At 43.5% G+C, this 26,971-nt stretch overlaps 1 protein-coding gene across 4 annotated transcripts; it reads right to left on the bottom strand.

Annotated features, from left to right (window-relative positions):
* Nucleotides 1-411: 411 nt before the first annotated feature.
* ep300a (E1A binding protein p300 a) lies at nucleotides 412-26,971 on the bottom strand. Of its 4 annotated transcripts, none has more exons than XM_020083135.2 (31): nucleotides 26,333-26,971; nucleotides 23,608-24,281; nucleotides 22,192-22,371; nucleotides 21,576-21,906; nucleotides 20,641-20,760; nucleotides 20,054-20,293; nucleotides 19,726-19,831; nucleotides 19,446-19,571; nucleotides 18,463-18,580; nucleotides 17,893-18,034; nucleotides 16,053-16,127; nucleotides 15,743-15,828; nucleotides 15,473-15,625; nucleotides 14,599-15,099; nucleotides 13,695-14,094; nucleotides 13,383-13,501; nucleotides 13,135-13,198; nucleotides 12,334-12,509; nucleotides 10,621-10,709; nucleotides 9,436-9,516; nucleotides 9,138-9,194; nucleotides 8,950-9,027; nucleotides 8,784-8,851; nucleotides 8,238-8,388; nucleotides 7,829-7,975; nucleotides 7,580-7,693; nucleotides 7,261-7,426; nucleotides 6,866-7,033; nucleotides 6,619-6,780; nucleotides 6,155-6,436; nucleotides 412-5,998 (listed from the first exon to the last, which is right to left on the bottom strand). In XM_020083135.2, exons 1-31 carry the CDS (start codon nucleotides 26,424-26,426, stop codon nucleotides 2,750-2,752), a joined length of 8,517 nt encoding a protein of 2,838 aa, XP_019938694.2. In that variant the 5' UTR covers nucleotides 26,427-26,971; the 3' UTR covers nucleotides 412-2,749. The 4 variants fall into 4 exon arrangements, with proteins under 4 accessions (XP_019938694.2, XP_019938692.2, XP_019938693.2 ...); XM_020083133.2 differs by having other exon boundaries at nucleotides 9,436-9,546; nucleotides 26,333-26,757; XM_020083134.2 differs by having other exon boundaries at nucleotides 9,436-9,546; nucleotides 20,647-20,760; nucleotides 26,333-26,710.

Genomic DNA, 26,971 nt, shown 5'->3' with positions numbered 1-26,971 from the left:
AAACTGTGGCCTGAACGTGGTCAGCGACGATACTCAGACTGTAGCGTTAAATGTAAAGATTGATTGTCAAGAGCCCAGATTGGAACAAGACTCTGCAGGTTTCAACATTTTAAGAATGAATTAAATATAAGACTTGTGTCAAGGACAACAGATATGAAGGAATAGAATTCCAGAATTACTTTAACATCCCCATAACAGAAGATAAGGGGTTTTTCCAGCCTTAGATTTCTGCTCACGGCTGACAGAACTTGCTGTTGAAGTTTATCCACCTCGATCAGGGTGGTTATCTGAGTCGCCATAGCCTGTCAGCTCCAAACAGTCTGACGATTTTTCTACAATATATTGAAAACTCTTCTACAATCTAGAAATACCATGAATTTCTACTGGAAAAAAAATTAGGCAACAATGAAGTATTTTTCCAATGGTACAAACATACTTTATTGTACAATTAATTTATTGGCAAAAAAACAATCAGACCACCAAAATAACTTAAAAAAAGAAAGTAATGAAAATGGAGCAACAGTTATTTTTGCTTTCTCTCAGCAAGCACCAAAATTGTTAACAGGAACAAAAAAAAGTGGTCAAAGATTCCATTTGAATACTAAACAAATATTTAAATAGTCTGATTTCCAGTCTCTTTTTAGGAGAAATGATCAAAACAAAACCATTTTTTCAGTTGCCATCAGTCTGTACAGCGATTCAGCATGTTTACAACTATATTCATGTACATGAAACATTTCTTCAAAAGGATGGTTTGAATTTCACTCCACAGCTTCCCCAGGGCAAACTGAATGACTGTCTGCAGTGTCTTTTTGCATCACCATAACATCTTTAATACAAAACAAAACATGATTAATCTAATAATTCCTGTAGCTTCAAGTTTTATTTCCAAAAAATAAAATTAAATAATATATCTATATATAAAAGACAGTTTTTCCTTGCTTTTTTCTTATAAAATAAGTCTCATGATATATTGCCACCTGGTTCTGATGCGTTCCCCCACCCCATACCCAGCAAGCCCAACCTTTTTCAGAAAAATAGTGAGCATGTGAATATTGTCTTCAGTCCTCTCCAGAAAAAGCTAAATGACCAAATTTAAACTCATTCAGATCACACCTCCAATCAACCCCAGAGTCGACTTCTTCTTCGTGCAGGTTTCACTTTGTAAGTTTTGAGATTGTTCAGGTGCGACTTGTTTTCGATAACCACCACCCTCCCTAAAACCTTGTCAAAAATACACAGAAAAAGGCGCATTGGTGCTTGTGACCTACTACACCCCATACTGTACCCTTTTAGAAAAAATCTCAATACTGTACAGTAGCTCAGGAGTACTTTAGATTTTTGTTTTGTTCTTTTTTTTTTTTTTTAAACAGATACAGCAAATATCCAACCAAACAAGGGGAACAAAGCAGCAGAAAATAACTTCTCTGCTCATAAGGTTTTTAAGTATGTACAATGTCTTATTTTTTTACACTTCTGACTTTCATTACAAAAACAGTATCTAAGTCCACCATTTCTTACTTTGTACAGTACTAACATAGAATGAAACCTTGTGGCTGAGAGGCAGTCATGAGGGAGGAAGGACAGAAAAGACGACCGAAGGGGAAATCGTCAGGGTTGAGGATACAGGCAGGATTTTCTTTAAACGTCTAGAGCCCCAAAAAACACAACTCGACCGACCATTTTCCCATGTCACAGTTCATAAACAAGGTTTTAATATATGTACACGCACAACCTGCTGAACAATGACCAGCTGAAAGCGGAGGTACAATACGCCTTCAGCTGAACGATCAGGCATCAATAGTTCACCCCTCCATTTTTAAATTTTTTTTCGGCGATTGGTGTCAGGGTAAGGAAGGTGTGCACATTCATAGGCAAACTGAAGATGGAGGGTAGAGTGGTGGCCCATGGGTTAAAAGATCTCTATCTGCTCTGCAGATCTGGTCGACGGCTGCAGTAAAATGTGACCAGATGCACCGTTAGTGTCACCCACCCACCAAAACACTGTTATGGTTTAATTCAAACCTATAGACCCTGACAGAAATTAAAAAAGAGGAAAGTTGTCACAAATCAAACTGCATTTAACGCAACCTTCAACCCACCTACCACATAAAATACATAAAATAAATTCTTTGTATTTGACTTGTTGCAGTTGTTGTAAAATGTACATTGCTTTGAGAGAAGGCTGTAACGGAAGATATGTCGATGCTTGTTTTAGACCCCCCCCTCCCCAAAAAAATTTATAAATTCAGAAATAAAATATACTTACTCTCTGCAAAATAGATACAATCATGACTGGGTATTTGAGGAGGAAAACAAAACGATAAAAAAGGTACATCGTGTCATTTCACTTTAATTTTTAGCCACATTTAAAATCTTAAAAATATTCATAAAAAGGCAAAATTCTCAGTCCCCAAAAATATTGTGTCGTAGACTTGAGGAAGAAATATCTTCAACCTGAAACACTGCCCTTCCACCCTTTTGTACACAATTGGCAAAAATATATAGATATATATTAACAGCAATAACTTACCATTGTTTAATTTATTCATTTATTGACTTCTAGGATTTATCTCCCATAGGAAGGAAGCTTCAGTTCTTATTTATACATCACAAAAATATTTAAATAAAAAATAAAAACTTCTAAAACCCCAAAGCCGTAGTCCAGTCTTGCTCTCCTTTCATGGCAGTTTGTTATTTGGGGCAACTCATCAGAGCATCAAGACAGAAAGACAACATGGAGCCAAGGCTACATAAGGTCTAAACTGTTGTGGTTAATGTTCGCTCCCAGCTCCTGATTGTTGTTACTGCTGTTGTTATTATTCCCACCCAACATGTCTGACTGTCCGCCCTGTCCACCGTGCATCCCAGTCATCCCACTCAACTGGGACATGATGGAGTTCTGGTCAGAGCTGAACTGACTGGGATCTACTGAACCACCTGGCTGCTGCTGAGGTAACACTTGCTGCTGGGGTTGTGGAGGTTGGGGCAACGCCATGCTGGGGTGATGTTGGCTTAAGTGGCCTGGGTGGGGTGAGCCAGTCTGGGTCTGTGGAGAGATGCGATGAGGTGAGGGCTGGGGCTGAGGTTGGGAGGAGGGCTGCATGCGTGGGGACGGGCTAGAGTGAGGGGGCTGCGACTGCGGTCTCGGTGAGGGCTGAGGCGACCTCACCTGACTGCTGAGGGACCCTGCTGGACCAAGTCCTCCTTGTCCTTGCAGGTGGTGGGGAGACTGAGCCATCTGCTGTTGAGGACTCATTGGACTGCTATGTTGGGCAGGAGAGCCACCCCCAAGGTGTTGCTGCTGCTGCTGCAGCAGCCTCTGGTGGATGTTCTGGTGAAGCATACCTTGGGATGTCTGTGACAATGGGGGTCCACCACCCCCTCCACCGACTCCACCTTGCTGTTGTTGTCCCTGCCCTGGTCCAACTTGTCCAGCCTGAAGTGGAGGTCCTCCAGGTCCTCCTCCTCCACTGGGCCCTCCGTCTTGTCCTTGAAGTCCACCCATTGGATTTTGCTGCTGCTGCTGCTGCTGTTGTTGTTGTTGTTGTTGTTGCTGCTGCTGCTGCTGCATCTGCATCTGGAGCCTTTGCTGGAGTGCTGCAGCTACTTGTGACATGGAATTGGGGTAGCCTTGCTGCTGGCCTGGCTGTCCTGGCCCAGCCTGTGGCCCTCCTTGTTGCTGCTGGGGCCCCCCAACCCCTCCACCACCTGACTGGGGTTGGGAAGAAGGGGGTATCCCTGGCTGTCCCTGGCCAGGCTGCATGAAGCCTTGCTGGCCTTGCTGCTGCTGAAGTCCTTGAGGCTGCTGGAACTGCCCGTGGTTTCCCATTTGCTGCTGCTGCTGTTGTTGTTGCTGCTGCTGCTGCAGATGTCTTCTCATCAACATCTCTCTGAACTGTGTTGTCATACTGCCCTGTTGCCCGGCTTGCATTCCTCCCTGTTGTTGTTGCTGCTGCTGTTGTTGCTGCAATGCAGCCATTTGCTGTTGCTGGAGATTCCCAGGCAACATTGGGCGCTGTTGCTGCTGCTGCTGCTGCTGCTGCTGCTGTAACTGCTGAAGCTGAGCCATGGTGGGCATATTCCCTCCCTGTGCTCCACCCTGAACCATGTTCATCCCTGGCTGGCCTGTCTGGTTCACATTAACTTGTGTTTGTCCTTCCATGTTAGGAAGCTGGTTAGCCCCGGGTCCTCCTACACCCGGAAGCCCCCCAGGAGCGCCTTGGAACCTCACACCTCCAGGGGCCCCTTGTGGAGGCCCTCCGGGTCCTCCAGGACCCCCCTGACCTCCTTGATATCTTGCTGCTCTTTGCCTGATAAAAGCAGCCATGAGGGTTGGGTTGGAACGAAGGATGTTGAGGACTTGCTGCTGTTGAATAGGTGAGCTAGGGGAGCGCAGAGTTCGCAGGAGGTCCTGTAAAGCTGCCTGGGGTAAGTTTCCTGTTCCAGCTGCACCTGCTATCTGACTAGGTGCCCCAGCTGCCCCTCCTGATACACCCATTACCTGCATCATCCCACGGTTTCCAGGTTGAGGTTGTTGCTGATTCATCGGCTGCTGCTGTTGCTGAGCAGCTCCTGGCTGCTGCTGTGGTGCCATGTGACCCATCATGACTGGCCGTTGTTGAGGGTTCATGGCTGGTCCCCCAGCACCCCACTGCTGGTTTGTTGACTGGAGTTGTCCACCACCTGCCTGCTGAACTTGTTGGAGCTGCTGCTGAACTTGAGGTGGCAACTGCGTCTGAGGGCCACCTTGTTGCATCCCTGCTAGCATTCCCTGCTGCTGTGGGTCTAACATAGTCCTTCCAACAACTCCTTGAGCCTGTGGGGGCATGCCTTGGGCCCCAATGTGGGGCATGGCCATCTGGGCCTGGTTGTTCTGGTGGTGAGGATGTGGGGGTATCATGCCACCCTGTCCCAACCCACGGATCTGGGCTTGGGCCTGGGCCATCTGTCTCTGGGTCTCTGCTAGGCGCTGAATTTTTAGAGCTGTCTCTACAGCAGCCAAAGGGGGGCCTTGCTGTTGGCCTTGTACAGGCATGGACCCTTGTCCTTGATTGGGTTGTTGCTGCTGCTGGGGTGGGGTGGCTGGGCCAAGTCCAGGTTTGCCCAGTGACTGGTGGAGAGGAGAGGCTCCAGGAGGTCTGGGGTTGTATGGAGGCAAACCACCAGGGTGCTGTGGCTTCTGGAGTTGCTGGATATTGGGAGGCTGCTGCTGCTGGAGCTGAGGCATCATCTGCTGCTGAGGAGAATTCATCATCCCCCCTCCACCTCCTCCACCCACCTGCTGAAACTGATGGAGATGGTGTTGGGGGGGCATGGGACCACCTTGCTGTGGAACTTGCTGTTGCTGGCCTGGCACTCCCATTCCCCCCATCCCAACTCCCTGCTGCTGTGGGAGCGCAGGCATGTTCCCCTGGGTCGGTGTTTGTGGGGTAGGAGGCTGAGTGCCCACAGAAGTAGGGGTACCAGGACCAGTTGCTCCATTGTTTGCTCCTGGAGAGGGTAAACCGTTGCCCCCAGGAGCTCCTCCAGGAGCAGGCTGGCCCACTCTCTGCATGCTGGCCATCCTCCTCCTTAGCATCTGGGCTTGCTGCAGTCTGTGCTGCAGCTGCTGCTGGCGGAGCTTGTGCTTGATATTTAGGCAGAACGGGACTGGGCACTTGTTCTCCTGACAGTGTTTTGCGTGGTAGCAACAAAGCGCGATGAGCTGCTTGCAGATGGGGCAACCACCATTGGTTTTTCTTTTGCAGCCTTTTGTGTGCTGAACAACCCGTTTCATTTTCTGGCAGGACGGCAGAGAGCAATTTGCATTTCGACATTGGCAGGCATGGACAAGGGACTGGATGCAGCGCTGGATGCTGAGGCGGCGAGAGTCTCCAGGGCTCTGAGTGGTAGCGGCGGCCTGGTTGCTGCTTTCATCATCCAAACCGAGGCCTAACTTCTCCATCTTGTGCTCGTGGCCCTTAGTGTTGTAACATGTGATGCAGAGGTCGTAATCCTGTGAGGAATGGCATGGATGAGATTGTTAGAAAGTGATATGTAGCAGGTTTTACAGTAACAGTAACATCCCACATATACATAGTTTTTGTATTCTTCAAATATTATATATGTAACTAAAAATGAGACACACTAAAATAACCTTTCCCTAACTCACCTCACAGACGGTACAGTGAAAACGAGTCTCCACGTGGTGTTTGCACTCGTTACAAGTGTAGACAAAGCGGTCCTGGCTTTGGTTATGCAACTCCACCAACATGCACATGGAACTCCATTTGGACCTCCTTAGCGAGCTGAACTCCAGGTGTTTGTCCCGGGCTAATGTCAGGAAAGCATCACGGCCATCCATGAGGTCACATGCCATCAGGGGATCTGGGTCTGAAATAGGGGGCAAGGCATTTGCCATGGGGGCTGCGGACAGTCGGATCACAAAGAACACCTAGGATGGGAAAAAGGAGAGAACAGTCTTTTATAACAAATTCATCTTTGTGCACTGATGCCAGAGTTGCAAAAAGTAAAATTTGGAAAACAAAGTCAAAAGCTAAGCCATTTAATTTTTCACTCCACTCCTACAGTAACGTGTGATTAGATACAGGTATTTTAGTAAGTATTTTCTTGTACCTCTTTGTGTTTTTCCATAGTGGCATAGAGTTTCTGTGAAAGGTCATTGGAGACATTCGGCATCCCTGGCTTCTTCTTATTGGCTCTGCTCAAGCTGCTCTTGTTCTTACTCGTTTTCTTGTTGTTCTTCTTCTTTGCATTTTTACTGTCACCTTTTGTCTCCTGCACAAAAGAGGAGGGAGACCATCAGAGATCATCTAATCAACAATACCTTGTGGGCCATGTCAATAAATCATGGCATTCTTACATCAATACTCTCATTGGAAGTGCTGTTCTCCTCTCTTTTCCTCTCCTCCTCCTCCTGTTCTAGCTCTTTGATGCTCTCCTCCAGCACATTGGGCCAAAAGTCACCCTCAAAGTAAGGCAGCTCCTTGGCACTGGTCAAACGATCCTCTGTTGCCTGCTTGAAAATATCCTTTAGGGGTACATTAAAATCAAAGTTAGTGTTTTGCATGGATACAGTTCGAATCACTTATTTTCAGCAGCTGTAACATTGTTTGTACACTGATGTTCATCTTAGTAGCTGTACTGATTGTAATTATGTAGTTTAAACTTAAAAGCTAAAAAAAGAGCACACATGATGAAATACATGTTAAATTGAAAACCATTAAGCAAGAATAAAGGCAAATGCTGCCTCTTTACCTTGAAGTCGTGCACTATCCGCTCTGCCACAGCTTTGTCTAACATCTTCTTGTACCATTCCTGAAGACGTTTGGGCTTTGGGATCTTCTGATCTGCAGGGTGACAGTGGAAGATGTAGTCGTCCCCTTCACTCGGTGGGCAGGCCCAGATGTGGCCAGTGGTGTAGCTGAGGATGACGGACCATAAACAGTGAGCATGATGAATTTATAGGCTAGCAGAAGTAAGTTTGTGGACAGAATAAAAACTACATTAAGGTACTTATTTGTGAGTACCTGAATGGTAATTCAAGACTAGTAATTCTTTGAGCAGGAACACTCACCCCAACTTCCTGACATATTCCAAGTACCCAAGGAGGATTTCATGGTAAACTGCTGTTCTTAGAGAACGAGGCCGAAAGAAGTGTACACTGTCCAGGTAGGAGATGTATACTCGCCTAAGTGGATGAAAGAGGAAATATAAATACATACACAAATATCACAACTGCCTACATTTTATTTTAAGAAAAAATATCAAATGTTCTAAAGACAAATGGCCCGAGTATAATAAAATATATTAATGATGTCCTTACCTCTGGTTGGGCTGAGGACAGTCGGATCCATACTCTTGAACATGCATACCAAAGAAGCAGACATCTGCTCCATCAATGTCTTCAAATGCAAAAAGGGCTTTTGTCCTGTATGGGAAAGACTCCGACATCTCTCCACTGTCCACAAATCTGAAGGCAAAAATAAGGGTGTGTAAATTTACCAACTGTAAAATAGAGAAACAGTATTTGTATTACTGTCTGTGACTTGTAACAAACGTCTTTACATGCTGTTCTCTGTGAACTCTAACAAGTGATACTCATGTGTGTCACCTTCTTATTCCATGAAATCTTGTAGATCTTATAGAAAATTCTATAAGCTAATTTTTTTTGCAAAGATCTAGTAGAAAACAAAGATGTCTAGTTTAAGTGTGGCTGTTTCTACTTCCTGTACCTGGACTTCATGCCTGGTTTAACCTCCACCACTTTATCAGAGACATGGACAACACGAATGAAGACTTCTCCGGACTCCGGGTGACTCTGACGCTTCAAGAAGTCGTTCACCCTCGTCTCCAAGAAATAGCCCAGCTTTGTCTGGGGCAACCCTGTGTAGGAGAAAGCCATGGAAAACATTTTATGTTTCAGTTTAGGTAGTATCATAACTGTAAAAACAGCAGGGGGAAATATGAATTAAAGCTACATATGAGGAGCTGATTACCGAAATCAGAAAGTAATCAAGCTGGCATGTCACTGGAAAATTGGTCAAAAGTATAATTGTGTTTGCAATATTTTTTTGATAACCACTTGTACATATGGAACTACAGTTTCAAATTACAGGTCTGAGTCAGTTAATGGTGACAACAGGAGATTAAAATGGGTCAGTGGTCTCATGAGTGGGTCAAATTGGATTAAATGTCACGATGAAATAATGAGTATATGAGTATATTCAAGTACAAAACAGGACACTGTGATTAACTGGGATAGAAGCATTGTCCCTTACTTTTGGAAGAATACTTGTTTTCTTTCCTTGTCTTATTTGTCTTCTTTAAGCAGCCATCACACACAAAACTAAGGTACAGCAAAGAGAAACGTGGTTAAGTCAGTCAAATTACATAATAAAAGATAATGAATACTGAGAATGACTGGAATAAGGAAAAGCTACTAACCCCAATGGCCAGATTGTTTCATGGTGCAGGACACAAATCTGGTGCATCCTACGGCCGCAGTCCAAACATTCAACAAGGCTGAAAACAATGATATAAATTTACAATTACATGTTGAAACCCTTGAAAGAAATGTATTTCATTCTTCTTTGTCACAGCAAATATGTGACATTAGCAGGTTGTTAACTTACAGTTCAGGGTCCAGTGTGTCATTCTTCTTCTTCTCAAACTGATCCTTGTTAATCGATCTAAAATTACAAGGGAGTGCGTCAAAAAAAGAAATGAGGAAATTGACAAGACATACTAGGTAAGTTTAGTTTCAAATTCATCAGGCTTTTCTTCATAACAGTCACTAAGTTTCTTTATCTTGGCTGAGGCTCACTGGAGCTTTTAGGGAGTAGAAATTGCATTTCAAAATATCCGTTTGATTACTTCTCAAGTCAATTGTTATGTGGAACTAGCTTCCTTGTAAAATGCAGTAATACTTACGTCTGTGGTTGGGTGGGGTCATCGCCCAGGGAAACCGTCTCCCCCTGGATCTCGTTGAAACACTTCTCGCAGAAGTGGTACCTGTTAGCAACAAGCCCAAATTTTGGTGAACTACACCGTTCCGCACAGCACAGTCAAGACAGCGCATGGGAGGGCAGTCACCAAATGGTACAGGATATGGGCAAGTCAGGGTGCCACAAGCGGAGCAAGCAGGAAGTAGGAGCGCAGGACAGCAGGAAGTCGTCATCAGAACAGCCAGTCATAATTTTGAGGGGTGAGGGTGAGAGGATGGGGGGTGGGTTTTGTAGGTGCATGGTTGGTCAAGGCAAAAGCAAGCCAATGTTGACATCACAGCCATTGGAAGGGAGGACAGACAAGTCATATGGACCAGGAACAGGACGAGACGAACATTAAAGACAACAAAAAGCAGAGAGCCGAGGCAAAGCACAGATTAGCAATTTGGACACGACAGGATGAGCAACAACCACCATCACAGCAAACAGAGCAGGAGCAGAGTCAACGGGAGAAGGGGACAGGAGCAGGATGTTGTAGCACAAGACATCATACAGACGTGGGACAAATATGAACAAAAAGCACAGACAACTGCTTAGCTGTCTATTTAAGCAGTTCATTTTAAAGCCTGTCCTTTCACATTCCAGTAAGTTTTTATTGGTGTGTTCTAAGACAGAGGACAAGGATAAAATATCAAAAGAAGTAATGTGAACTTTATACATTAACAAAGTCTCAGGTCAACATATCGGAACAAACACTACTTCTTCCTAAAAAAATGCCAATTTATTGTGGAGTGTTCAAAATATGAACATCTCAATTAGCTCCAGAGAAACAAGACAATTGGTTTGTATGTACCAACTAATACTATTTAAAAAAAAAGATGCTTTAATGAAACAATGAACGGTTTAAGGAATGTGAGGAGAGGGCAGACTGTTAAAATGCCAGTGCATTAGGAACTACTTAAAGGTATAAAAATGGGGGAAATGAAGTGATGGGAAGCATTTAGGGAAATCAATTTCATAAAAGGTACACTGATAAAAGAAATGCACCTCATAATCTACCTCATATTCAATTCAACATCATATTTATAATCCCTTCTATTATTACTAACACTTCCATCCATCTAGATGTCCCTCCAACCGTTATTATATTGGTGTTTCCCTCTCTCCATACCTGTTTTGGTAGCTGAAGTAAGCAGCATCTCGGGGAATAGTGCATAGCTGCTTTCCATAGCAGCACAGTGTCTGAGGAGAGAACTCCAACTGATGGACAGAAACAAAGAAACAGGTTAGAATATGTTTATCTCTTCACCACAGCAATAGGTATTTCAGTGACACCCGACTAGGCTGATCAAGAGTAAACAGACTGAATAAGTTAGTGGTAGACGTTACGATACCAATATCAGCTTTGGAAATGCCTCAAATACTGCGTAAAATGTCACGCATTGGCAGGTATGCAAATCTATTTACCAATCTGATACCATGTCTTTAAGGTATATTAGTTTCACACACATAAAACTGCAATTTTCTTTTCCTTAAAATCATTTTTTCATCGCTCCAAAACAGCAGTTGCGATGTGCTGCCACTGGCAAACTGTTTTTATAACGGCAAAGAAGTGATCTCTGGTAGTGTAGTGTTAGCTGGAACTAGTTAAAATGGCCACGCAAGACGTGTGCAGGACATCAGTTTCAATGGGTGGCACTAGTGTTGCCAATTACAACACTATCTATCTCATAAAGCATTTGAAGAACCATCACACAAAAGAGCACCGCGATTTCACCAAGGATAAGGTAAAAGGGATGATTCCATTCAAGGTTAGTAGCATACAGCTATTATGGTATACACTGGTATCGGATAGTCACTCTGTATCAGCCGATATCAGGTATCAGAATCAGTGTCGGAAGGGGAAATGGTATTGGAACACCTTTAAGTACTGAGCTCCCAGTGTTAGTTTACATTAACCAGCAGTACATTTTATTTCTTCAAGTGGAACAAACATGGCTTTCACAACATGTAACATATGAAATTTTAGTTTTGTCAAATTTGCGACACTTTGATTATTTCTTATCATATATCACGATAATAAATGAAAAAAAATCTCAATACTTCGTGTTTATTTATTAATTGTGTAATGACGGGGAAAATGCAATATATTAACAAGAACATTGCAAGTCCTACTCTGAGACACAACCTTACATCCACGCTGCAGCAATAAAAACTTCCCCGGTGGAGCTGAACTGAGATCTTTTCTGCTTGGCTTTGTTTTGTAAAAAAAACAACGAATTACAGCTACCATCAAGGGCTACTTTGTTTTGTTTCATTGTCAGAAGTCAAACTATCAGCCAGCCTCCCATAATAAGGCCCAATCAGTTTTGTTATTTGTCTGCAAAACCAAAAATAGCAGAGTCTAATGAGAGCTGATATGTGATATGGCAGCGGTATGCCCAAGGACAAATTTAGCTATGAAGCCACTTCACTGCTTCCATTTTCAGATGTGAATGAGGGGAGTTAATGTCTTCATCTAAAACATTCATGCACCATTCATGCACTCCGCCTTATCCATACATATCCAGACATATTGTCTTAAGAGACTTATTTTCAATAAATAAATAAAGATTGGTGCATTTGATACAAAGTCTCTGTTCACCTGTTGTAAATGGGGCTAATGTACTGACAATTACAACTCTCCTGGATTCAAACTTTATCAATAGCAAGTGTCATGTAGTATAGTGGCAGGGTAGTCTATGACATGTTTAACATAAAAAGTAAGTCAGCTGACATTTTGCCTCAAAATGTGGCTTCACCTTCCACAATTTCGCATCACCCCTCAACAACATTCATTTCCCAATTCCACCCATATAGCCAGTTCTGCAGCACTTTGACTCACCTTCCTGCCACAACAGTAGCCGAGGCTTTGCATGACGGGGTCGATCTCCTGCTCGAAAACCTCGGCCAGCTTGGAGCAATACTTGTACACTCGGGATGTTTTACGGTTGTACAGCCACGCGTTGTTGAACATCAGCCAAATGTCATCCACGTACTGCCAGGGATCTTGGTACTGACCTACAACCAAAACACAAAGTGCAGCATGAAGGATTAAGAAGACTTTCAGGACTAATCGGGATAATTGTTACTGGTTTAACATATGCCGTGGTAAAAATCTTCAAGGGTTAGTTGTAGCACCAAATTATTAATTACCATGACGATTTGGTTGATACTGTCCAGCATCAACCAGGAAGGTGCAGCAAGCAACCTCTGTTGTATGTCATAAAAACCAAGAGGAGGGAGCAGCAGGGTAAGAGCTTTAAGTTCAGGGGAGCTGCTAGTGCTCTGGCCATAGCTCGAAAATGCAAGCATCCACCATGGCCAAATTGCATGTATTGCATGCAATGCTGATATTTTGTCAGGATTCTGACGTTTGGAGTCTACACTTAATTTAATGAGCAGTAAAGCTTCTCTCCTCCCTACTGATGAAAATTAAAATATTGTCAATGTCATTGATAATAAATAAAAACAATAATAAATTGAACATTTTCTTCCCATTTAAGAGAATACTGCGATAATACTGATAACCATGATAATTTTGGACACTATAATTGTGACCGTCACACTGTTTCATCTCTATTTGTAATGATACAAAGATAATTGGGTCCACTTTGTTTCCCAGGAATTGGCAACAAGTACTAACCAGTGTCGAGCTTTCGCTTGATTGTTGATAAGTCCATGGGGTTCTTCACTATGTCAAAGTAGTCCTGCAAGATCACAAGGTAAATGTGTCAAAACTAAAACTTCTGTGAGTTAATGGCATAAACAGGTAAAGCAAGAGGAGCTGTCAGGAGACAATGGACTTCTTAAGTTCATAGAAAGAACACATACAAGGAGAGTGCTGTTTATACATGGCAGAGGAACAAAAAGACTCGAGCAGGGGTTACATACAGGTATGCACAGCAGCTGCGGGTCAACAGGCATTCTGAATGGCAGCGACTCTGGATCTTGACGGTATAGTGATTCGAGTGTCGGCATCAGGGCCTGTCGAAGCTCCTCAGGTTTGAAGACTGGCAAGAGAGGAAGGTGAGAGTAGGAAAATCAAAAGGTTGTTACAGTTATACTGCTTCCATTCACCATTTGTATTCCATGTCAAAACCTTTAAAAAATTAAGATCAACAACAAAATACAGAGAAATTCTAAAATATAGCATATATAGTTCAGATGTTTATGTATTCCAGTAAAAACACAAGTCCTCCTTACTTTTCTTTTTCGCTGAGGCCTGCTGTACAGCTGAGTCCGACGTATCCTCTTCCTCTTTCACCTCCTTCTTCACCTCTGGTTTCCTGTCTTCCGTCTTCACACTGGACATCTGCTTTGTTGACGATGTATCCATAGGAACACCTTTACCTCCCTCTCCACAACACTCCTCCTTCTTCAGTTCTAATTTGATGGGCTTCTCCTCAATTTTGAAGTTGCTGAGCTTCCCTCCTTTGGAGCAGCTGCCAGCATCGCTCTCCTCCTCCTCATCCTGCTGCTTGACCTCCATTTTGGGGTCGAGGTTGGTGTCTGAATGCGGCTGCTGCGAGGAAGTGTCCAGGCTGCTGACAGAGGCTGGAGTCAGGGCCTGGCTATCCACGGGGAATGAACCCTTTTGGGACAACTAGGAAAAGAGATGGTGAACATGACAGTGATGAATGAGTTGAACAAACAATTAAATGACAAGATACACTGACGAGATGAAGGTCCTAAGTAGTCTTAGGGTCAGAAAATACTTTCTGTTAATGTGTTTACTGCATGCAAATCTGGAAGTGGCAGAAAAATTGGTCTGATCCAAAGATAATATAGCTGAATGGTCTACAATCTTTAGTCTCTTTAGAGTTCTGTGGTGTGCCCTCTACTGGAATCCTCCAGTACCACGCGCAAGTACATGAAAGATAACGTTCCCTACACAGCTGACTGTCTACGAATACGTGTGATTAAACATCAAGTATATCGTGGAACTTACTGGTATAGCATATGGCTCAAAAAACGTTAGGAAATGTTTGATCACATGAAAAAGACAAAGTTATACATAGAAAGGCAGGTGTTAAAAATAATCCTGGAGGACATAAATTACTGTTACAGGATCAATAGAATATGTTCATGATGCTAAGATTTTACTGACCGGAGTGCGAGGCAGCTGAGCACCATGCGGCGTTGAGCTTGAGGAAAGTCCAGGGTGAGATGGAGTGGTCGAACCAGCTGGCCCTATATGTTGCTGCTGGAGAGACTTGTTAGAGCCCGGGCCCTGGCCCTGGCCAAGTTGGTTTTGCTGGGAGGCCGGGGGTGGAACCAGCTGTGATGCATTCGGGGTGTGTGGCTGTGGGGTCTGGGACCCAGCTAGTCTGGGGGGTGTTTGGTGAGGGGTAGGGGATCGGCTGTGAGCAGGGGAGGGCGAGCTGCCGCGCATGGCTCCCAGATGGGAGGGGATGGAGTTGGGTTGCTGGTTCACGTTAGTTGGAGTCATTGAGGAAGGAGGGGCTCCAGCAACTAAGTTGGGACCTCCGCTGCCCACGCTCTGGGGACCCATTGGCCCCACTGAAGAGACGCCACTGGGACCACCAGCTGAACCGGGCTGCGCTAGAGGACTAGCAACTGGAAGAGAAGGAGGCGTGCCCATCTGCGTCTGTAGAGAGACAAGGATGACGATAGAAAGGGTACACAGAAGCAGGGTGAATTAAAAAGGTGTAATTCAAGAGGAAAACCAGCATGGATGACATTAGATTGTTCTTTAGTGTCTATACAAATTCATGATTTGCAAATTGGTAGGCTAGGACTACACTACATTAATGCCCAAGGAAGAGATCTCAGTTAAATTAAAGAATTATCAGGGTGTGTGGTACTGCATCATTGACTGCATTTTACACTAAATTTAATTGTTTCACAGTACTATTATCATTTTTTCAAAATTATATATATATATATTTTTTTATATATATATAATTTGTGTGCTTAAAATTAACTTAATCTACAGATTAAGTTACTCTAGGCCAACTTACCTGTGCCATGCCTGCCTGTGTGCCGGGCTGGGCAATACCGGGCTGAGCTGTACCAACACCTGGTCCTGATCCAGGGAACTGTCCCTGGGGCAGATACTGGTTCTGTATCTGGTTGACATTGGGTTGTGCCATCCTGGATCCAACCAGTCCGATCTACATATGTAAAAGGACATTGATAGGGTTCTTAAAAAATAATTCTGCTAAGCTTATATGATTATGTCCTAATTGAAATTGTTTTGACTGGTGATATACAGTGTGTTCAATACAGACCTGGTTGCCTGATGCTCCCATTGGGAGTGGAGGCGTGGACCTCTGGCCCATAGACTGCATTCCCATCTGATTGAACTGATTCATACCTTGAAAAAAACACAATGACAGTTATGATACAACACATAGCATTTCATGTGGAAACTACATTATATTTTGTGTATGGATTCTTTCTTTATTTATAGTATGTCTATATATATATTCAAAAAGTGTCCTAAACACAATGCAGTGTCAAATCCAGAGTAAAAACATATCACATGCCTACAGTCTTACTATAAACCATTCCTGTGACAAAGTTTTCTCGTCTCTTTACCTGGGCCTTGCATCCTATTGACCATCTGATTTGGTCCAGCCGGTCGCACCAGAGATGGGTCAGGGAGGGGACCATCTATAAAAACAGAGTCAGGAAATGAAGAAAATCAGCCTGTCATCTGTGCACAGGATAGAAGGAGAGGAGGAACTGCCCTAAACAAGCATGTGAAGAGGGTTTGTATAAACTGTGGAATGTTTCATCCTTTTCCATGTTTGTTTGTTTGGGAAAGATCATTGGCATTTGGACACGTGGGGAAAAATTTACATGGTCAAATGAATAGCAAAAGTAACAGGAATGAAAAGGAATTGGGATTCGCCTTGTCAAAAAAAATGTGGTAATACATTTGCAACTAAACATAGATGTATACAAGCTAGGGGTGGGAATCTCTAGGCACCTCACAATTCGATTACGATTCAGAGGGCTTCTATGAATCTCGATAAATCAAAGAATTTTGTTTCTATATATGATTTATTTTTTTATCACAAGAAGCACATAAGGCTAGTGACTACCTTGTCTAACTACTAAAGGTGCACATCTTCACTCTTCTGCTTTAAAAAATTATTTTAGACTGTTAGGCTGTTTAGATTTTTATATTTTGTTTAGACTTTTATTACAATTGTGCTGTAATTTAAAAAATAAAGTCTACAACAGACAAAAGTATGTCTATGACAGTGGTCAGTGCTCTCCACACTGATTTGACATCTTTAGGGTTTACTGTATCAGGATGGCACAATAGTCCAAAGATCAACAAGAGACTCTTTTCTAGTCACTCACACTTAGAACTGATCTTAATAAAAATCTGCTGAATTGATATTTATGTCCCTAGATAAATGTGGCGTCGCTTCTTCTGCAAGAAAAAAACTCAGCATTGTGGGATAATCTGTGGGAAGTACTTCTCTGTGTGTTTCTGTCCGTCTCTGTCACTAACAAAAACCACATGTAATTACTTATCAATGGTGTCGGATTATGAATCCGGATCGTTCCAGTCACTTTAACCATGAGTTCCTGCTGTCTTGTGTTGTGTCGCAGGTGAGCTACATGCGCATGGTGCGTATATGTTTAAAAAATATGTGCCCTATAAACTCTAAAGCGGATTAACAAACACAAAGTAAACTTCAGTACTGTTCAGTTCCCAATAACTTGTGATTAGTGTCTGTGTTTATGTTTAAGCGTAAAGTGAACACAGGTTAGCGGGGAGTCGAGGGAGGACACTGAGACAGGAAACTTTGACGCTGGATCTTTAATGTGCGTCGGTCCATCGGTATGTGAGAGGGTTCAAAAAGCAAAAATATAGCAATGTAAACTTTGTTGGGCAACGGTTGACACTTCTGGAGGCAAAATCTCAACCACCTTAAAAAGAGGCATCTTTTGGGGACCTTTAGGAGTGTTTAACCCAAATAGCTGCATCTTGCAATATCCAGAAAAATAAACAGTTATCGTCGACTAACACATGAGATCAGTTGAAAAAATAAAAGTTCAAAGCTGTGGACAAAGTGGGACTTGACACTGATGATCACTGTGAATGCACAGTATAATCTGTCAGGTACTCAAATGCAGTGTGTTTTAAATGGTAAATAAGTCTACAGGCTGGTATGAGTCCGGATAGTCTCATCAGTACATTTCAAAAGATCACAATTCTTACTGTGTATCATGATATTCTGCGTTAAATGGATTGTATTAAGATATTTCAGGAACATTAGCCGCTACAAATCAAATGCATGAGCTAAGATAAAAAACAATGCTGAAATATCACAATTCTCTCCATCTGATTAAATTATCATTCACATGAATGTGTGCTGCTCAGAATATCATTAGCTGCATATGCTGCATATCTACTCACTTGGAGGCAGTCCAGTGGAGGGCTGACCCAAACCAGCAGGCCCGATGCCAAGGCCCTGCTTCTGAAGCCGGGTCCTCCTCTTCTCTTCCAGCTCCTTCTGGATCTTATAGATCTTCTCTGCTAATAAGTGATAGTACTCAGCCTGTCAACAAGAGGGTAAACAAGTGAAAGGGGTTAAAAATCCAGAAGAATATAAGCCAAAAAACTAAAATACTGCTATATATCTACTGCTGCAAACTAATTAGATTTTCAAGTTTAATAAATAATGAAAAATGACAAATTAGCACCAGGGATTACATATAAAGCCAGTCATAATTCATGAGTGCAGGTCCTTTGATGATACAAATCTTTATACACTGCAGTAAACTAAACCTGGTAATTCACGAGTCAGGCTCTTGTGCTCTAGGTTTACAGACACATCCTGTAATGGCATATGCTGTGAATTTTTTTACTTTTGAAACCAGCAGAATGAATTATTAGCTGGCTATAGCTGCTAAATGAATGGTTTCCACAAGGTTCCTCCTTTCGGAGCAACGCACTGAGCTAAAAGAGAGAGAGAGAGAAACTTACTCGACTATTGGCTGACTCATACATGTCCCCCTCAACTTTTCTGGCATAGGCCACCAGGTTCTCCATCCGCCGGTCCTTAAGGGCAGCAGGGTCTGGAGTTGGAAAAATGGCCTGAACACTGGATGGGTGAACAAAAAAGATAAGGGAAGGAAAATAAGGGAGAGAAGAAGGTGAACAGGTATTTGATTACTGACGGCGTCTCAGTCAAGGAATTCCTTAAACAGAATCTCTTTGTGTTGATAAGGCATCTAAACCCTTAACCCTTAAATCCCTCATGTGATTATTTGAGGGATTTTCTGTGTGGATATCCGTCACAACTCTAGTTTCTACCTGGTGCTTAAAAATAGTCATAGTCTGAGAGTTTTTGTGGGGAAGAAAACATTAATGTTCTACAGCACTTAAACTCTTATTAAAACATGAATATATGGTTGAGTTAACTGCTAGATATAAGCTGTGTATTTTGATGCAGTTGTGGAATTAATCTTTTGTTGACTTACTACGGTACAAGCAGTAAGAGGCCCAAACTGGTGATTCAATGTTTTAAACCATACAGACCTGATGCAACATATAAACCTTTAAGACCGGGTGCAAAGTTTGGGTGCTTCTCCTGACAATGTCATTTTCAAGGAATGTGACTGATCAAATACATCGTGATTTGCTGAAATTGTCACAGGAGCGGTGAATGTAGTTTGTTTGTTAGCATTTTTTTGTTAGTGTTTTTAGTAGCGTTTGAGACAATAAGCAAGAGGAGTGATATTGACGCAGATGTTTTATTTCATGTCCATCTGTTTTAGAAGCTGACAAACTTTTATAAACACTAGATGGTTGGTTTTTTTTTTTAAACAATGCTTAGGTCTTAATGGGTTAAATGCATATTGTGTATTGTCTGAAAAAGATAGATCACTTATTATATAACATACACCAATACAAATGTGATAGTGTACAGTGAAAACAAACATTTGAGGTTCTTGTTCAGCACTTACAGTTTGTGTACCAAATGGTTTCGTAGGTCCTGTGTGATGTCCTCATGCCAGCTTTTCCTCATGCCTGCAGCAGAGGGCGGGGCTGCTGTGGGCAAGGAGCCGACCCCACCAACATCATTCATCAGACTGTGAGAGAGTAGTGGGAAGAGTTTTAATGATTAAAAACATGGATGTGTGCCTCGTTCTGATGCAGAATTGAATAAAATGGTGGAAATGAGCATTAATTGCTTCTAATCAAGACATCCACCGTATGGGACGTTATCTTTGTGTTCGTTCTCACCCTTGGCTGGTCACATTCAGGTGCATCATGGTATCCTGTAGCAGACTGGCTTGTTGGCTCTGAGATGCAGCTCCCACACCGCCATTGACTCCCATGGGATTTGTACCTACACATGTAAAAAAAGACAAGACAAAAGTTTTTACTCCCCAAACCCTGCTCTGGATCTTGTGTCTTCTTTGAGTTTCATAAAATAAAAAGCATATTCTTGGGCGCAGCTTCAACAGCCTCAACAGGGCTCCTTTATCTTTTTTTTCTACCTTGTGTCCTTGGAAGTTTTAAATTTTCATAGCTGACAATAACTAACTACTGAAAGGCCACTTAAACTAACCCATTGGATTCAGAGGCCTCATGCCGGTCTGGCCCTGCAGGCCTTGGTTGGGCATGTTGGGTTGGGCAGTCTGAACTTGGACCTGGTTGCCCTGGTAGGTGAGGCCCAGGGCTGCGTAGGCTCTTTCTATGGAGCTGGGGTCAATCTGGCTCGGTGGGTTGAGGTTCGGAGCACTTGGCTGGCCACCGGCTACAGCCCCAAGAGAGCTGCCCAGACCTGCAGCGGCCGCACCAAGTAGAGCTGTGGGAACATAACAAGAAGAGAGCAAAGGTTTATAATACATCTGGTCTGCTCGAGGATATATTAAGAAAAAAGAAAACAATAGTTATGCATAACTTATGGCAAAATCATCCGAATTATACTGTAAATACTGCCAAAGTTGTGGGTTTCAATCCAGAATAATCCAGCAATCCAAGGCAATACTCACATCACAAATATGAATAGCAATTTATATATTTACAAAATCACATAGAATAAGTCAGATTGATGATAGTGTAACAATGACTTGATATGATAATATGATTAGGATGTACAGTAGAGAATCAACAGGAGTGCACAAGTAAAGCATTGTTTGGTCAGATACAGACACTCACACTGCGGGTTCCTCTTGTCGCCAGCGTTCTTCAGTGGCAGGCAGACGGGACAGTCGTGCCGCGTGCAGTTCTTCCAATGAGAGATGATCTGCCTCGATGATGCACAGTGAGCAACTGAGGAAGAAGAGGGGGGAGAATGACAAGAAGAGTTGGGAAACACAGAGTTAGATGATAGGACGGTAACAAGGGAGACGATCAAAGAAAAAATAAAGTGATGTCAAGTTACACAAATAAAAAAAGTTGCTAAAAACAGTGAGACAATCTGGTGTTTGGTGTCGCTTGATTGTTGTTATGAGTACACTAAAAACTATAAAATCTATTTCAACGCATCGTCTGTGGAGCCAAAACATGACGTGCACTTATGCCTCCAATGCACCTGCTACAGTGTTACACTGGGAATAATCTACATTCATTAGGATACAAACAGCTAGTGTAGTAAATTTCCATCAGTTTGTATGGCTGGTTAGCAGTGTAAACACAAAACCTCATGACTGAGCATGCAAGAAGAACAGTGCTATATCACAGAAAGTAAAAATGCCATCACAGTGTTGTTTCAGAAAAAACTGCACTGGCAAGTCCATTGTAGTCAAAGATTATGTCCCCTGATACAACGCTTAAATGCTTAAATGCTTTTTGACAATCAAAATTGAGATCTAAAGCCACAACAGCATTTTCCATTATTTACCTATATAATTTTTCCCACTGTTTCATATGAACCAAAAAACTCAAACTCAAAATCTAGAAGTTTTGTACCATCCTCAACTGGTAGAACTCGGCATAATACTGATCTTCTCTGTGTACCTGTCAGTCAGGCTCTGTATGTGTATGTGACAGGAGTGCACTGTAACAAGGCTGCCTGCTTGTCGAACACAGGGACACATTATACCTATAAACTGAGTGTAGGAGCGTGTAGCATCCCTTCTACTCACCCTGACAGGACTTGCCAGCCTGGCAGTGAGTCATGTGGTTGAGAACGTTCTTCATTGTGCGGCAGTGGGGAAGGTTGCACTGTCGGACTTCACCGTTGGCCTGTTCTCTCCGCTGACACTTGTGTGCGTGGAGCAGGAGTACCAGTTGCTGCTGGATTAGCTTGCGCTTCTCCGGGTCAGCTGTGGGTGGTGCACCAGCTGCAGCAGATGCTGCAGAAACTTGTGCACCAGGACCAACTAGACCTGCCTGAGCGTTGGGCACCATCCCTGGGGCCCCTCCCACAGGTGCACCAGAGGGACCGCCCACTCCTGCCTGCGACTGCTGGGAGCCCTGGTAAGTAAAGTGGGAGGGAATAAGAAGATGTAGCATGGATGAGACAAAGAGTGAACCAACAGGAATTAGGAGAAGGTGAGTAAGAAGTGAGGAGGGTGAGAGGAAGAAGATAATAAGTAGAGATTAAGGGGTGGTGACTTAACAGTAAGAGGAGAGTTCAACAAAGAAGATTGGGTCAAATGGAAGGAAGCACATGTTGAGATTGGAGGGAAAAGATGAGGGGAAACTTTTGTATTTTTGTAAATGACAAACATTTTGTTGTCAGTTGTACTTGCTCCCTACCATAGCAGCCATTCCTTGCAGCGGCTGGTTCTTCTTGTCTACATTGAACGGGGCCAGGCTGTTAGCCATGGGGCCCTTGTTCTGGAGCTGAGGGCCCAGCCCTGCGCCTCCCAGACCTTGATTCCCCTGCCCTGCATACGGACCTCCAAAAGGGCCCCCTGGGTTCCCCATCATTCCCATCTAGCAGCAAAAAGGACAAGAAAAAACATTAGAATAAACTATGTAGTTGAAACCACATTACATCGACGGTATTAAAGACAGCATTTGAACTGTACATGTAACAGCAGTGTCTCCCCAAACTTGTAAATCATAGGTGTTTAACAAGTAGGATCCGTGGATACTTCCTCGCACATGTAAACTGTTAGAGTCTGTGTTAATGGGACACTTTCATCTCCCGATAGTCAAAAGTGCGTCAAATAATAAACTAGCATTTCCTATTTCTCACGAGCAGTTATGTCACAGACCACGTGATAGAGATGACGTACTTCTCAATCAGTTCACCGGTTAATTGTGTCCAATAATATGCATTCAAGTCATTAGCTAATCATCTATAAACATACAGAAATTATGATTTAACCTTCCGCAGGAACAATACACAGCACTGTGTGACAACAATCTCACATTGATATTTCCCCTTTTCTTCCTGCACACTGAAGTGGTTATTTAAACTTAAAAGACTGATTAACTCCTCATCCATTTCCCTGTCTCTTTCCTCTGCTCCTGACATTCCATCACCTTCACAAGTTAAGGCACATTTCGGTTTTACTGCTCTCTATGCCTATCCTGCACATCACATCAATTGAGCAACATCAGCCTTTGACAGCAGCATTTTACTGTCACTCCTGTGGGTCCGTCAATCACATAAGCAGAGCATAGTTTTTGCCAATTCAACTACAAGATAAAGCCTAAGTTTGCTGTATATTGCCTTAGTGATACTAAAATACATAAATGGATACAAAAATCCATTGACCCAAAGTGTAATTTTGGCAAAGGAAACTCGTTAACGAAAGTTAACGAAAAAGAATAAAAATACAATTTGTAAATAGGTTTTGCACATAAGATTTTTGTTGCACATGGTCTTAACGTTCATCATCATTCATTCAAAAAATGTAGTGCTGCAAACTTTTACTTAATGAATTTACTTAATCATGACAATAAGAAATGTTTCCTGAAATAATTAAGTAAAGAACCTAAGCTGGTCTTACTTTGTCCATAAAGCTTTTGAATAATATTAAAGGATTCTGACCATTAACTGAAAAATAACATTGCCTTGAAATACAGAATTATATTTTCACCAATGACAACTTTCTGCTTCATATAAATTCTATTACATTTCAATGACAAAATATTGAAATGCTGGATATGGAATATGAAATGATGTCAAAAGAGAGAGAAAAACATTTCTATACACGCTACCTTGTTCATTGCTCCAGGCTGCTGGCCTCTCATCCCGGCCTGTCCACCAGCTCCCTGTTGTTGTAGCGTCTCAGCCAACAGGTTGCTGTTGCCACCCATCCCCTGATTTCCAAATCCCATCCTAGGGGAGCCATTCATCACCTGGTTCCCAATCATTCCTGGCTGCTGCTGTCCATTATTGCCTTTCTGCTGTGCTCCCATCATGGCCCTGTTCATGCCACCCATCATTCCAGCTGCAGCATTTTGTTGTTGCTGCATCATGCTGGCCTGTTGTTGAGGGGAGAGGTGTTGCTGCTGCCCCTGGCCCATCATCTGCTGAGGTCCCTGACCAGGGGATGCTTTCATGTTCGCCAAGTGTTGCCCCATGGTAGTGGGACCTCCTGGGCTGCCCATGGTTCCTTGGTGTCCTTGTTGGGCTGAAGTGGGCGCCCCTGACCGCAAAAGCTCAGACAGCTGTTTGTGCTTGGCCACTGCATCCTGGCCTCCACCAACGCCCCCTCCAGGGCCAAGACCAAGACCCATTCCTCCTGCCCCTCCAGGACCTAGCCCTGCAGGTCCTCCTCCCAGAGTGGTGTGCAGCTGGTTGAGGTCCCCACCATTGACCAGGCCTGGTTCATTGGAGCTGATGAGCTCATCTGGAAGGTCATGCTCCAATTCCAAGAGTGAGCTGAAATCTGAAATGGAAAAGTAATGCAAAGTTTAGGAAGAGGAGACAATGAGATGGGAGGAAGGAAAGCGTGAGGAGGACAATAAGGGCCAGAGCCAGGTTAAACTGTTATAATCCTTAATTTATCAGCATGACTGGGTAAAAATGCAATTGCATGCTTGACATGTGAAAACATTTTTTACAGGTGTATCACCAATTTTCTTCCATCAGAAATTATCATGTCAGTGAGAACAAAACAAATGGGACTAAAAGTAGAGTTGAAATCCAGAAGAATTTGCAGGTCTGATGTGCACATGTGTGTAGCTGGCACATGTGTGTGTAGCTGCATGCACAAACATACAGTGGGGCCAACAAGTCAACTACGACCAGCGTTTCTCAGACTTTTGCAAGCATAAATGCCAACCTGGTCTGCGTGCACACAGACCCCTGTCCGCTAAATGACAGTAAAACTACAAAATAGAGAAAGAAGTCGAAGAGGCACTCATACAGTAATGCCGAGAAAGAGACACAACCAACATCTTGAATCTTTAAAAAGGACATCAAGACCAAAATCCACACACACCCAAATTTCTCATACTAAAGATTAAATGTTGTGACGCCTGTTCTTCCAATAATCTGTTTGTTATAACACAGTAAGGAACCCAATACTGTCTAACTCACTCAGACATTTATACATCAATTCGTTTTTCAAGTTATATGCCAGGTTGCAAGACATTTACTAATTACTGATAACAAAAGTGATTGAGGTGGTTCATTTAAACAAAAAACGGAATTTGGGGGATTTTTGGTTCAGACTCAGGACACTGGTCACTTGTTTCTTTACATGTTGGTGTACTGTGACTATGTGAAATGATCTGTCCACAATGAAAATAACCAGTTGCAATTCTAACCCTTAAATAAACTGAAAACTACCATATTGGAGACGGCAGCAGCAACACCAATGTATATTGAAATGAACACAATAAATAATAGTATGCAAAGAACCTATACCAATTTGTTTGTCACATGCTTTTATTCCTCTAATTAAATGTAAACACGCTGCACACCAGTGCCACAAATTATATTGGAAGACAATAAATCTGGACGCAATAAACTGCATCCTCATTGACGGGTCCTTTCCTTGACAGCACTGCACTGATCCTCGAAATAAATCAGGCAAGGTAACGTAGATGTGTGCGACGTCTGGGTGATTTCATGCTAAAAGTCCCTTTCCACGGGGGCTCGCTGTCACCCTGCACACAGCTGCTGGCTGTAAAGCGATTGAATGGACGCTCAAGTGATGAAATCTAGGTGATCGTTTCGTGCTCGGAGCAGCATTTTACAGGCTCATTTCACTCGCCGCCTCATTTCGCAGTGGCTGGACATGGCGCTGTCCATGCTCCACAGTTTGGTTCGCAGGCCACTCTATTCCAGCTGCTGCCACACGCCATCCACAAACACACACACCAACAATGGCAATTTGAGCTTAACAATCAGTGGGACCTGTGGGCCTACATTGAGCCTTCCAACAGGGCTAGCACCGTGGGCCACCTCTGCTTTTGGCTAACACTAATAACGCTGGCTACGGCTTGTCGGGAGAGGGTCCGAGTTATGATGGGGCAAAACAACAGATTGTTTCAGATGTGAGAGGCTTTAAAACTCGGGTAACACGGTATGGATGGTTGTAGCTAACTGTCAATTTGCCACATCTGTAGAACCCCAAAAACTTTATCCCAACTTGGCTCGGCTCAGGGCTTATTACGAGCCGGGCTGGAGTAGCCATTAGACACGGGACACCCAAGCTTGAGGACCCGCATTCGGTTCTCGCCTAGCGTTAGCCGAGTGGCTAACAGCGCTACCTCCGGCTAAAATGGCTGTTAGCATGCGAGCTAGCGAGAGGGGAGCTCCTCTCCGCGTCCGACAAACACTCGCTGCTAGCACGCTAACGCTAGCGAGCTACGACAAAAACAGAGGAGTAATCCCGCGTCTTCTGCCTCTTTCGAGTGAAGCAGACACGCAGAAAACCACCGAGCTGGACCGATCCCACCGTAACAAACGATATCATTGACGAATACTCACCGTTTCCATCGCTGGCGGAGGCGGAAAGTGCCGGAGAGGAGAGTTTAGGCCTCTTGGCTGAAGGCGGGCCAGAGTCCAGAACGTTCTCGGCCATATTTTTTCGAAATAAAAATATATAAAGTATCCACAGTTGCAGACGTTTTCACGCCGTCAGAAGCTCATTCCTCTTCGCGTCCAATATTGCGACTTTTCCCCCTCCTTTTGGGGGACTAAGAGGGGGAAAGTCCCGTGTGCAGATTACTCCTCTTTCCCTGGGTTCGCCTCTCGATTTCAGCCTCGGCGTATATCAACCCCCCTCCCTCCCTCGTCGGATTTTTTGTTCTTTATAAATTTCTGCCAGCGGAGGAGGAGGGGGTCGGCGAAAGTAAAAAAAAAAAGGGGGAGACACACGCTGCGGCTTCCCTCTAAACTTCCACTGCCTCTTCAGATGTAAATAAACCGTGCCCGGGTCTCACTCCCATGGCTGCATCCGTCATTTCAGCCTCCTTTTCCAGCGGAGGTGGAGGAAGATAATGTCGGGCAGGGAGCGCTTGTTTGCCTGCGAAGTGATGGTGGGGCTGCTGGTGGCCGAGGATGAGGGGATGCAAATAAATAAAAACACTGATCATAAAGCTGACAATTGCACAACTGTAGATGGAG

Source organism: Paralichthys olivaceus, chromosome 21 (assembly GCF_024713975.1).
Source record: "Paralichthys olivaceus isolate ysfri-2021 chromosome 21, ASM2471397v2, whole genome shotgun sequence".
Lineage (NCBI taxonomy): Eukaryota > Metazoa > Chordata > Actinopteri > Pleuronectiformes > Paralichthyidae > Paralichthys > Paralichthys olivaceus.
This window is presented reverse-complemented; position numbering and strand designations above follow the sequence as displayed.

Excerpts from the sequence above, each read along its gene's own strand:
- ep300a (XM_020083133.2), bottom strand. The coding sequence starts at position 26,426 with ATGGCCGAGAACGTTCTGGACTCTGGCCCGCCTTCAGCCAAGAGGCCT. Across the intron at positions 20,294-20,640 it reads GAGGAACCCGCAGTGTGAGT|CTCTACTTGGTGCGGCCGCT; the intron begins GTCTGTATCTGA and ends ATGTTCCCACAG. Across the intron at positions 7,694-7,828 it reads TGTCCTCAGCCCAACCAGAG|GCGAGTATACATCTCCTACC; the intron begins GTAAGGACATCA and ends TCATCCACTTAG.